Source organism: Mustela lutreola, chromosome 14 (assembly GCF_030435805.1).
Source record: "Mustela lutreola isolate mMusLut2 chromosome 14, mMusLut2.pri, whole genome shotgun sequence".
Lineage (NCBI taxonomy): Eukaryota > Metazoa > Chordata > Mammalia > Carnivora > Mustelidae > Mustela > Mustela lutreola.
Genome location: NC_081303.1, coordinates 49,911,135 through 49,924,006, shown reverse-complemented (window position 1 = coordinate 49,924,006; position 12,872 = coordinate 49,911,135). Strand labels below are relative to the sequence as shown.

Genomic DNA, 12,872 nt, shown 5'->3' with positions numbered 1-12,872 from the left:
GATTTGTCATCACAAACACAAAGCAAGTCAGTGGACACGGTTGAGTGCCTCCACAATGATTAACTCTAAGTGTGTAGACTCAGAATAAGTGGGTAGTTGGGTTTAACCAGGGTTGGGGTTTTACCAGAGAAAAGCAAGAGTGTGAGCAGTCTTTGCAAGGGGACCGCAGAATGCACGCTGGGTGAGGAGGGAAGTGGAGGAGGGTTTCTGGAGGTTGGCAAGTTGCCAAGAAGGATCCCAGCGCAGTGGGTTGCAAAGATGGGAGGTGGGAGCCACCCAAAGTGTGGAATACCTAGAAATAAGATTTTGGAGGTGGTACTGACTCAAAAAAATGATGTCAAAAGCGATATACCCTTTATATCAGGCATGCAAAATCTTTAAAAATAAACATAATTAACTGAGGTTTAAATCTTCTCTTTTGCCAAAGTCCCAGCCAGCTTGCCAGTCCAAGGACTTCTTGTTTTCACCCTCAGGCCTGCAGTCATGGCAACACCTTGTTATCTCCGTGTCCAGAACTACCTTCTGTTTGCTTTCTACTTGATAGCAGGCTCGAGGAGGCTGGTTTACACTTTTCCTTTTGGGACTGATAATGCAAAGTCACGTATTCCTATAGTTTTTGATACTTTATGATTGTGGGGTTTTTTCCCCCTTTAGAACAACTTCCAAGGTGAGGACATATAGTCATATGTATTCAATGACTAGATGGGGAAGGGGAGGCTCATTCAAGAAAGATTTAAGAAATGTTTTTCAGGGGCATGTGGTGTTAATGACAAAGTTGAGAGTGGAAAGCAAAAGGCTTTAGCCATGAGGAAGATGATAGTTGTTATAAATTATGAATACTCTCCCATTCATTCAACAAACTATTGGTCACCTGTTGTGTGCAAGTCAACATGTTAGGTCAGGGGTTCCTAAACTTTTTGGTCTCAGGATCGCTTTTACACTCTTAAAAATTATTGACGACCCCAAGGAACTTTTGTTTCTGAGTATTGTATCTATTCAGAGTGTTACTGTTTAAGAACTCAAAGCTGAGGAATTTTAAGTATTTATTAAAAATAATAAAGCGGGCTGTGCGCCTGGGTGGCTCAGTGGGTTAAGCCGCTGCCTTTGGCTCAGGTCATGATCTCAGGGTCCTGGGATCGAGTCCCGCATCGGGCTCTCTGCTCAGCAGGGAGCTTGCTTCCTCCTCTCTCTCTCTGCCTGCCTCTCTGCCTACTTGTGATCTTTATCTGTCAAATAAATAAATAAAATCTTAAAAAAAATAATAATAATAAAGCGGGGCACCTGGGTGGCTCAGTGGGTTAAGCCTCTGTTTTCCGCTAAGGTCATGGTCTCAGGGTCCTGGGATTGAGCCCTGCAGTGGGGTGTGTGTGTGTGGGGGGGGGGTGTCTGCTCAGCAGGGAGCCTGCTTCCCCTTCTCCCTCTCCCTGCCTCTCTGCCTACTTGTGATCTCTCTGTCAAATAAATAAATAAAATCTTAAAAAAATAATAAACCCACTACATGTTAACATACTTTTAATGAAAAATTATTTTTCAAAACAAAAATTTATAGCAAAAGAGTGACTTTTAATGTCTTTAATGTCTGGCTTTTAAAAGAAACAACTCCAATCTCCTATCTGTTTTTGCATTCCACCTGTTGTTGCCAGATCACTTATCATGTGTCCTCTAGAAGATACGTGCCCACTGCACACTCGTGAGAAAGTGAGACCTAAAAAGGAAAATAACAGCTCTGTATTATTCTGAACATGTTTTTGGCCTTTTAGGGCCCTCTGAAAGGTCCTTCAAATGGGATCCCTGGTGGGGCTCAGATAATATTTTGGGACCCACTGGGCTAGGTGTTGGGATACAGCCCTCAAGGAGCTGAGACCAGCAGGTAAGGACATAACAGGTATATATAGCGTAGCGTGTTAAGTCCTCACATAGTATATAATAACAGAATTCTAACTGGGAAGGTCGACAAAGGCTTCAAGAAGGAGCTGACATTTGAGATACACCTTGAAGCATGAGTACTTGCATAACAAGGAAGAAGAGGGCTTTTTCAGCTGAGAAACAGCGGGGGTAAAGGCAGGAAACAAGACCAGTGTTCTAGAGCATGCGTGCATGAAGGGAAGTTAGAACGAGAAGGCTGGTAAGGTATAGTGGGCAGACAGGGTGTATCGAGCCTTTACTGTGTAGCAATAGGAAGTAACTGTTAGCCCATAAATAATAGAGACTAGCTGATGTTTATGCTCCTACCCTATCCAGGTGTTAGAATTAGTGCTCTCTCCAGCATATTGAAAGAGGAATTATTAGCCTCACTTGACAACCAAGAAACAGGCTTTATGTATTTAATTGGCATGCTTGGATTTCTTTTCTGTTATTAAGCGGACTCCTTTTAATATGTTTTTCTGAAGTTCTTAGGATTGAAAATTAGATATTTCCAGAGATATGAATAAGATAATAAGGGGTAAACCATAGAGACTGAGAACTTTTCAGATTCCTAGAAGGAAGTAGCTGTTCTTTGAACAGACCCACTGAAGCAGGAAGAGCCACTGGCTTCCTCCTGGCTCCCAAAAGATCTTTCTTCTGTCCCTAAGTATTCAAAACTGCCATACTTCCTCTGCGATAGATATTTGACTTCAGAGGTGTCGATGAAAAACTTTTAGTAGAAATAAAGAAATGAGTTAAGACCAGCTCACAACAGAGAATCAAATATAGCAATTAAAATAATCAGACAAAATTTTTTCAGAGGATAATGGCCGGTGCGTCCCTCTTCGCCCGTTGTATTCTGCGGTTCTGGGGGGCTCAGGATACAAATAGGGCTTGAATGTGTTGCCTGCTGGGAAGCATTTGAGAGTCAACTATTCTGGGGCCTATGTTTCTTTCCTCCTCTGCAACTTCGGTTTGCCTCTCTGAAAGGGGACAGTCTGATAGGGACACCGCCTGAGAAACAGCTTTCACATCTTCGTGGGGGATGTTTGTGGGTTAGATACTGAGTTCTACGTCCTAGGCAAAGCTAAATAGTGATTCAGAAACCCCAAACCCGAAGGGGCAGGAATGCATACGAATGACTCGTTTTTCACTTTAGGTTTTGCACTCTTATTATTATTCCCTCCGAATTATTAGTGTCTTAACACGAGACATGTACTTACACAGTATTGCCAATTTCTATTATACTAAGATCTCCCGCGGATGATCTCCTTAGCACTCAACATTACAGGAACCCCGATATATGCAAGTCAAAAGCAACTGTATACCCTAGGGTGTGTATTAGGCCCTTGAAAGGGCTTCTGGGAATTTTCTTGTCATCTCGGAACGTCCCCTTTCGCCCAGAAGGCAGAGCCGGGCAGGGGGACGCCGCCGAGGCGGAGCGGTCTCCTAGGAGACCACCGGGGAACGAGTGCGCACGCGTAGAGCCTCGGCCCGGCTGATGCAACCTCCGGCGCGTGGTCTGGGTCCGCCGAGAGTAAGGAAGCCGACAGGGAGCCGCGCGGGACCAATCAGCGGCCGCTCGCAGGAGTCCGGAAAGGCCCGCCCGCCGGGGCTCTGCGAGTGACGTTGGGCGACGCGGGGCTGGTGGCGTAGCCAGCCGCTATCCTTCCCTTCGTCCTCTTTCCGGTAGGTGTCCTGCTCCGCGCTGGCCCCGCGGCCATTTTGGGCTTCGCTGCCACCCTCGCCCGCCTGCCCAGCCCTTCCGGGGTTGCGCTGCCCAGGGGCTTTTTAACGGCCCGTCCCCTCTGGCCAGTCGCCGCAGTCGCCGCGGGAGGGCTCTGTCTACGGTGGAGGAGCCTCGAGCGAACTAGGACACCTTCGTCCCGCCAGAATGAATGTCGCCTCCTCTGCGTCCTGCGCCTGCTGTTCCGGCCTGTGGTCCAACGCCCGCGGCCGAAGCCGCTTCCCCTTGTGGCTCTTCTCCTGGCCCGGGGATCGGCCTGGGACCCCGACTCCGCCGCGCGGCAAGGCCAAGACTGCGTAGACGTCTCCGGATAACGCCCGACCTGCAGCCCTCAGAGACTGCCCAGAACAAGGACATGGAGCCGGCAGCAGACGGATCGCGGCCGCGGCCGGGCTCCCGGTTCTGGCTGCTCTCCTTCTTTCCCCGACGCTCGCAACCCAGACCTTCCAAATTGCCCACACCTTCTGCCCCGGAACACTCCGGGGATTCCAGACTGGCTGCTGCCCCCGAGCCCCAGGCTCGGACCGGCTACTGGATGAAGCTGCTTTCCCAGCTCTTCGCGCCACTCCCCGGCTTGCTTCAGAAGCTGCTGATCTGGAGCCAGCTTTTCGGCGGGTTGATTCCGACCAGATGGCTAGATTTTGCTGGAGGCTACAGCGCGCTCCGAGCCCTGAAGGCTCGGGAGGACCCGGACGGCCCCCCGGCGCAGAAATCTTTAAGGTCGCTGCGGCTCGACCCCTCGGACGACTCTGCCGCCAGTCCCCTCGATTGGCTGGAGGAGGGCATCCACTGGCAGTGCTCGTCCTCAGATCTAGAATTGGGACTCAAAGCCCAGGCCGGAGTTCTGCACCCCGGCGTGCACGCTTTTCTGTTAGAGCCGCAGCTGTGGGGGGCAGTGGAGCTGTTGCCGAGTGGCTTCCAAGGCCATCTGTGCTCTAACCGGGAACTTGGCTCTCCGCCCGCCGGCCCTCTAAACCGGCGTTTAAGCAGTTTCAGCGTCGTCTCCTATTTGTTGAAGCCCGCCTATCTGGGCTGCCTGCCCCGGGTGGGGCTCGTCTATCAGAACGGCGTGGGAAGTGGCGAGCCTGTTGATTTCCAGACCTTCAGCGCAGAGGGCAGCTGTCGCACTGAAGACCGTGATCCTCCCTACCCGCCAAAGGCGGAGATCGCTTGTCCCTCCCGGCAGGGACGTCCGCCTCTTTCTAAAGAGGGCCTGCCAGAAATCCACCATCTTCGCACGAAACGGCTGGAGTTCCTTCAGCAGGCCACCAAGGGGCAAGAGTTACCCACCCCAGACCAAGATCATGGCTACCACAGCCTGGAGGAGGAACAGAACTTGCTCCGGATGGATCTGAAATCCGGCGGAGATAGTCCCACGCTGTGTGTTCCCTCTGTTGGATCCCTTCCTGAAACCGCCCAGGAACCCACCGAAGGAAGAATCGCATCGTTGACTACAGAGGTTCCAGTCTCTTTGGAAGAGCCGGACCCCTTGGAAGGAAGGCTGTCTGGTGAGATACCAGTGGAGAAAGAGCCTGGAGAGGACCAAAGAAGTGTTGGGGACTCCTCAGACCTAGAAAATGACCTTCCCATTTCCACCAGGCCAGCTTGTAGTAACAGACTGATAGATTACATTTTGGGGGGAACATCCAGTGACCTAGAAGTGAGTTCTGACTCTGGAGGTGAGGATTGGGATGAGGAAGCTGAGGATGATGGTTTCGATAGTGACCGCTCACTCTCAGAATCAGACCTTGAACAGGACTCTGAAGGGCTTCACCTTTGGAACTCTTTCTATAGTGTAGATCCTTACAATCCCCAGAACTTTAGGGCAACAATTCAGACTGCAGCCAGAATTGTTCCCGGAGACCCTCCTGACTCAGAGGAGGATTCGTCTGACAAGTCTGATGTGGAGAATTCTCCCCAGACTGGAAGCCTTCCCGAGTCTCCTGACCATAATTCTGGGGAGGAAGAGGACTGGGAATCTAGTGCAGATGAAGCAGAGAGTCTCAGGCTGTGGAACTCTTTCTGTCATTCCGATGACCCCTACAACCTTCTAAATTTTAAGGCTCCTTTTCAAACATCAGGGAAAACTTGGAAAGGCTGTCGTGACTCAGAGAGGCCGTCTGAGCCTACTGTGGCCATTTCTGGTCGTCACACCGTATTATCTTGTGAGGTGCAGCTGTTAGGCAGCCGAGAGAGGGAAGGTCCAGACTTGGTACCGGGTGGGGTTCTTTCTGGAGAAAGACGCAAGCGTATCAAGAAAAAAAAGGTTGGTTTCTTTTCTTCTTTTTTTAATGTGCCTGATGACTTGTACTGTTTTGTTATGGTTAAATACGCTAACATGGCTCTCCAGGAGACAGAGTAGTGCATGTTTTTGAGGCAGGACTCTAACCTTGTGTACTTGGATTAAGAAGCGACACCGCCACCCCATCCCCACCTGACATGCCCCCACTGCCTTCTTCCCTTCTATGGAACGTCGTCATTCCTCTCCAAATCGAAGTTGCTGGGTTATTGATGCTAGCAGAAAAGTGCCCTTTCCGTCTGGGTTTGTAGCTCTGGGTTTTATTCACAGGATTAACGGTGTCTTCATTCCTGTTAAGAGCCCAGTGGGATGATAGTACCAAGTAGCAAGTTTGCCATGAAAGAAGATGCTAATTTCAGTATAAAAACTTTTGACATGAAGATGATTTTGCTTGACGGTAAAAGAAAAATACAGAAAATAGTACTTCCGTTTCCTGAGAATGCAGTACTAGTTATCATTGGCCACTTACAGGTTAATAATCATCTGTAATGATGGTGGTGTTACCTATTTGGTTTATCTTGAGGACCTGCTTCCTGTACCTAAGCTAGTCTTAAAACTTCATGGAACATTTTACTCTTTCAACACCTTGTCAAGTTCATCTTATTTGGGGTGGTCATTAGAGTTGCTTTATTTTTTCCCTCTACTATTTATTCAGCGAAAGTTGTTTTTTTAATTAAAAAAAAAAATTTTTTTTTTTTAAGATTTTATTTATTTGACAGAGGGAGAAGCAGGCTTCCCACTGAGCAGGGCTCCATTCCAGGACCCCAGGATCATGACCTGAGCCGAAGGCAGACGCTTAACAAGACTGAGCCACCCAGGTGCCCTTCAGCGAAAGTTATTAATTGGAGAGAAATTTCCCCCAAAACACAGGGTATCTTTTACTGTAGAGGGATTTTTTAAAGTTTCGTGTACACTTATTTGGAAAGAGAAAGGAGGGTAAATTATTCTTGACCTCAGATTCTGCCGCGTCAGAAAGTTTCAGGTGGATAGTGCTGTAATCTATTGGCTCCAGATGGCCGGCTTAATGCTGTGAGAGTTCTTCCTGGGTAGAAAATATCTCTACAGGTGATAACCTGTGGAATTGGTCATGTTAATAATTTAGTTCACCCTTCTGTAAGTACTGTCATGAAAGATCTTTTTATTTGTAAGGGGACCCTGACAAAATGACCTGTTTGGTGAATAGGTTTAAAAAAACCTATTAGTGAATAGGTTGAAACCTATTAGTAAACCTGTAGGTAAACCTGTTAGTGAATAGGTTAACTTGTGGCCTGATGTAACATGGAGTGATGGAATGAGCGTGTGGTGTCTGGAGGCCTGTGTTCCCTCCTGCTGAGTGGGTAGGGCCAAGAAATTTGGGAAAACAGCCAGACCTGCAAAGTAACTTGACTTCTCATGGCCTCGATTCACTCGTTTATCTGATGGGAATAATAATTATAAATGTGTGAATTATTGCATGATTTAAATGAGATGAGTGTGCAAAACTCCTAATTCATCACCTTGCCTTTAATTGGTAGCTGTTCAGGGACCTCAGGCCAGTCTCATGTTTCATTTTAGCTTGCTTATTGAGCAAAAATGGGATGAGTCAAGTAGATATGAGACTACTGATTGTGAACAAGAAGCAACATTTATAAAAGGTTATGTCTAAAATATGGTAGAATTATTTGGCAGCCTTTGACAACAGGTCTTGAGGTATGTGGGACTCATGGGTAGTACTTGATTCTTAGAATGAGAATTAAACTGTCTGTATCAGTGACATAGTGCAGATTGTGGAGCCATACTCTGGGTTTGAATCCTGATCACGACACCAGAGGGAAGTGGTGTGGTTGGAAACAAGTTAGTTAACCTTACTTTCTTTACCTATCTGACGGAGGTGGCAGTAGTACAGACCGTTTAGGGTTGGTGTGAGGATTAAAGGAGATAAAAATTGTGAAGTCCTCTGAAATGAGCCTGGCCTGTGGTAAACATAGATAAATGCTGCTGTTGTTACTTACTTTAGTGACACAGTGAGTGAGTAACTCTAGAATGCAATATCTAGTAAGATGTTACGTACCTGCTAATTGTCCTCAAGGGCATTCCATGGCCTGATGTAAAGGGAATGAAAGGAGTAGGCCACGGTGGGATTAGCTGATGTAACTGTTGAACATATTTTAAAGCAAGGATTTACTTCTGGAGTTTGCTGTGTTCGCAAGAAATTTATTTATTTGTTTATTTGAGAGAAAGACAGACTCCCCGCTGAACAGGGAGCCCGATGTGGGACTCAGTCCCAGGACCCTGAGATCATACCTGAGCCGAAGGCAGACGCTTAAGTAGCTGAGCCACCCAGGTGCCCCTTGAAAAAAATTTCTATGGTAGAAATTAAGTAGGGATTAAAAGGGACTTTCATTCATTACATGAAATCCTATATTTAGTATTTACAGTATAGTAAATAAAATATAGTATTTACAATTGCATGTGTATACAGTAGTAGCAGATTGAGGAGGAATACAAAGAGGATTTTCATCTCAACTAGAATGTCTCTTCTATTAATATAACCTTAAAGATAGGTTAATTGGCTGTATTTTGTTTATTAGGTAACTTTTTCTATAGTCTGATTACAAAACTAATGAAAGAGTAACACTGTGTTTATGGTGCAGAAATTGGAAAGTACTGAAAAGTGAAATTGTATTTAAAAGAAAAAAGGAAGACTGGAAATTGGTGAAGATCTTGTAAAACTTTTGTGCTGTTCTCAAAGCATTGACTAACGTTGACTAATAACTATTGTGAATATGTCTGAAAAAAATTTGGGTAACATTTGTCATTTTGGAAGAAGAGTGTCACAGAACGGTATTTTCCTAAGGATTTAAAAAAAAAAAAATCCAGCACTCATAACATCAGGAAATTCTCAGTTCCTCATCTGGATTCATTTTATTAACACCAAAAGCCAAGAGGAAGGAGGTGGGATGACAGAATGGCAAGAGGGAGTCGGGAATATGTGTGTGTATGTGTGAAGGAAATCAAGATGGAGTTTGTTCACTTTTTTTTTTTTTTTTTTTTGACTGAGATGCCGTCCAGTCAGAACTTCTTTTTTTCTTGTTACAGTTGAAACCACATGTTTCTGTAAGATACTTGGATATTTGATACTCTGAAAGAATTAGCATGAAGGGTTAATAACTTCAGTGATGATTTTAAGATTGTAGAGCATGATTAAAATTAGTCTTTGTCTTTATAGGTAACCTTCCTTGAAGAAGTTACTGAGTATTATATAAGTGGTGATGAGGACCGCAAAGGACCATGGGAAGAATTTGCTCGGGATGCATTCAGGTTCCAGAAACGAATTCGAGAAACAGAAAATGCTATTGGATATTGCTTGACGTTTGAGCACAGAGAAAGAATGTTTAATAGACTCCAGGAAAGATGCTTCAAAGAACTTAATGCTTTCAAGCAATGTTAAGATGATTTGGTGGCCTCTAACTCACGCATACACTACCTCTTACTTGAGAGGTTTCTTTTAAAAACAAAAAATTGGCAGCTGTCCTTTTTTGTAGAGGATATGCAACTTGGATATAGTGACCTAGTTTAATGTGTTGTTTTTTGTTTGTTTGTTTGTTTTTGTAACCGATCTCACTCAGAGATGGGCCAGGTTTGAAGGCAAGCCCTGGTAATGATGAGATGGTGTGATTCCTAATCCTCCCTTTTTTGATTCAGTTGGATGTATTTTTCAATGTCATATGCTTGCTGAGGTGTAAAAGACCTCTTAAGGTGAAATTTTACATTTTCAAAACCTTTTTCCTTGGGAAACAATATTTATAGGGTTCAAAGCCCATTTTCCATTTTAATTTAAATTCTGTGTACCTGTCTGAAAACTTTGGGCTCTTCCCACCCAACATTCTAAAGTTAATGGGCGTTTATGTTTTCTCTCTATATTTTTTTATTTCGGTGATGTGATCCTTCTAGCTTTAACGCTAAGAAAATAATCTTGTATATGCTATGGACTTAAATTATCTTGTGTCAACTTAGTCCCTTCTAAAAATGACTTTGGGTGAACATGTGTGGTGGGTTTTTATTTCTAGGTTAAATTCTACCTGAGATCTTTCTGAGGGCCTCCACAAAACTTAGGTGTGCAGTACTTTCTGCTACCTTGGGAAAGCTGCATCTTTTTCTGCCAAATTTTAATGTCTCAACACGTTTAGCTTTTGTGCAGACTGTTTCTTGGAGAGGGCTCTGTGTATGTTATTGTCATTCCAGTTCAATGGCTCTTTGTATATTTCAACAGGCAGAATTTGTAAAAAAAACTCCAGAGAGTAATATTTGCATCATAGACATTTACTTTTTAAATTTAAAGGCTGAGAATTTTCCTAGGAAGAAACTAGGAGATTTCTCAGAGCGATTTGGTTTTGTTGTATATGCTGTCAACAGAAAACCAGTGTTATTAATCTCATGCTTCAGCACTGTCACTTTTAAAACCTGTCAGGGTGACACTATAAACTTGGAAAAGGGCACTTCTGAATTTTCCAGTTTGCAATGTAAAATACAGACTTCATCAATCTCCAAGTTTATTGTGTTCTACTGGTCGAGAAGCAATGACAAGGCCTAGACTTCCCGGAAAGGATGGTACTATAGACTTACGGTACTTAGAGACTTAACAAGAAAAAGTCCCATTTTTAGCCCAGAGTTTTCTTTTGAATTGAAGTTTTTGCAGTGGCTGGTTGTCCTTGGTGTCTTTAGTTAGCTCGACTTGGTGTGCTTCTGCTAGGCTGAGGTGTCAGTGCTGATCAGCTCCTTCCTGGTCTCTTTCCACCCCACGTGCCTCTTGTTGCAGGTAACGGAAAGCATGAGTAGAACAGGTGACCTATGTTTGAACTTGTTTCATCGTGGGAACAAATTTTTTGTTAGAAGTGCTTGCAGAATTACTACCTCAGTTTACAGTCTACCTGGTCATTATTTTATTCCTATCTGGTTTGCTCTAAGAACCGCCTCCAATAATAATACCTATATTCGTACCTAAACACGCCAGGAGTACAACAGCTTGAAAGCTGGTCAGATTGTGGCAGAGCCGGTGTACGGCGTGTGTGGTGCACCTCCAACTTTCGGGAATCCTAGGGAATGCTTTGGCAGAGTTCTCTTGTAAACTAGGAAAACAGGCTGGTTTTAAGCACCAACTGTGCCCGTTGGAAAGAAGGGATCATTTGCCTTGAAGAAAGCTTTCTGAAATTGGTACGGGCATTCTTTTGAAACCAGACTGAAGTACACTGTTCTAGTTCATGGCTGAGTCTGAAATCTAGCACCTCTGTGTATTTGAAAATAATGGGATAGCTTGGCACGTACTGGATTTTGGAAACTTGTTCCCTTGGAATCCACCCTCACTACCAAATGAGTAAAAGCTTGGTGAAGAATTCTCCCATTTACTACCCTCCTTTAAAGGAAGTGATCAGACAGTGACCGAAAGGACAGAAGGGGCTGTTTTTAAGTTGGGCTGAAGGAGAATAAATTCTTGTCATTTCATCCCAATCCTAGTTGTTAGAACAAAGTTAAACTTGGAAGTTGTAATTGAACATTGTATACATTTAAAGTCTTAAAACAATGGTGCTTTAAGTATCAGTGTAGTATGTGAAAGGCTTTGTACAGACAGGTAAAATTTCCTTTTCTGAGTGTTGCAATGTGATAACAGCACCTCTCCATCTTCGACTTGAAATCAAACTCTCAGATTTTATTTTTGTATAATTTAAGGAAGGTGAATTTAGGGGACTAGAAGACTAAATTGGCTTCTACAGATCCAGTGATGTAAATGTAACCAGTTTGTTGGGATTTTATAGCTAAAATTATATTTGTGTATATAACTTTAACTAATCTGTAAATTGTAATAAATATATTTGCAATTATTAAATGTTACCTGATATTTTGGTTCAAGTTTATATTGTGTGTTTCCTAATATTTTACATTAGTTTTGGGCTTACTGAGCAGAATGTTCAGGGTTAAATCAGGTTTTCTTGTAGAAGCTCTCTAAACATAGAGGTGCCCAACAAATTGCTGGGGTTTAAAAAGGTTATGTGACATGTAAATTGCATCCTGGCTTATTGAAGGGGAGGAGTTTTAAGGGGATAAATAGGATTGCAAACCACATTTTTTAAAAAGGTTTTATTTATTTATTTGAGATAGACAGCACAGCCCAGAGGAGAATCAGAGAGAGAGAGGGAGAAGCTGACTCCAGCCTGAGCAAGGAGCCCAACCTGGGGTGCGATCCCAGGACCCTGAGATCATGATCTGAACCGAAGGCAGACGCTTAACTGACCAAGCCACCAAGACACCCCTGAAAACAACATTTTTTAAAAAAAGATTTTATTTATTTGACAGAGACAGTGACAAAGGGAACACAAGTTGGGGGAGAGAGGGAGAAGCAGGCTTCCCACTGAGCAGGGAGCCCCATGTAGGGCTGGACACAAGGATCCTGGGATCATGACCTGAGCTGAAAGCAGCTGCTGAAAACCACATTTTAATAGAAAGGAGATTGGGTTCTTAGAGTATGAAATACCCTTAGAGACTGGGGATTTGATTCCAGAATTGGCCCCAGCCGTCCACTTCTGCAGAGAAAAGAGTAGAACAGAGTATTCACAGAGCAGTAAAATAAATTCACATGCTGGGCTTAGCATAGTATTCCCCCCAACATTTTTTAAAAGATTTTACTTATTTGAGACAGCGTGTGAGTGGGGATGGAGGCGGAGCGGGAAAAGCAGACTACCTGCTGGGCAGGGATACTGACACCATCCCAGGACCCTGGGATCATGACTGAGCCACCCAGATGCCTCTAGCATTTCTCTTAAGGAGCAGGGAAACAAACTTTTCTCTAGTTGGTGCATTATTATTAATGATAACATGGTATTGTAAATTGTGGTGTACTGCCATTTACAATGTTGCATAAATGTGACGGTAGCATCAGAAAATTCA

At 44.3% G+C, this 12,872-nt stretch overlaps 1 protein-coding gene across 3 annotated transcripts; it reads left to right on the top strand.

Annotated features, from left to right (window-relative positions):
* Window positions 1-3,459: 3,459 nt before the first annotated feature.
* Window positions 3,460-11,842, top strand: PPP1R15B (protein phosphatase 1 regulatory subunit 15B). 3 transcript variants are annotated; one of them, XR_009347359.1, is made up of 3 exons: window positions 3,460-5,918; window positions 6,653-6,769; window positions 9,160-9,292. XR_009347359.1 is itself a non-coding variant. In XM_059145628.1 (2 exons), exons 1-2 carry the CDS (start codon window positions 3,804-3,806, stop codon window positions 9,171-9,173), a joined length of 1,371 nt encoding a protein of 456 aa, XP_059001611.1. In that variant the 5' UTR covers window positions 3,470-3,803; the 3' UTR covers window positions 9,174-9,292. The 3 variants fall into 3 exon arrangements, 2 of the variants coding, with proteins under 2 accessions (XP_059001611.1, XP_059001610.1); XM_059145628.1 differs by lacking the exon at window positions 6,653-6,769 and having other exon boundaries at window positions 3,470-5,160; XM_059145627.1 differs by lacking the exon at window positions 6,653-6,769 and having other exon boundaries at window positions 3,473-5,918; window positions 9,160-11,842.
* Window positions 11,843-12,872: the final 1,030 nt, after the last annotated feature.

Coding starts and splice junctions, on each gene's coding strand:
- PPP1R15B (XM_059145627.1), top strand. CDS start 3,804: ATGTCGCCTCCTCTGCGTCCTGCGCCTGCTGTTCCGGCCTGTGGTCCA. Junction 5,919..9,159: donor AGCGTATCAAGAAAAAAAAG/GTTGGTTTCTTT, acceptor TTGTCTTTATAG/GTAACCTTCCTTGAAGAAGT.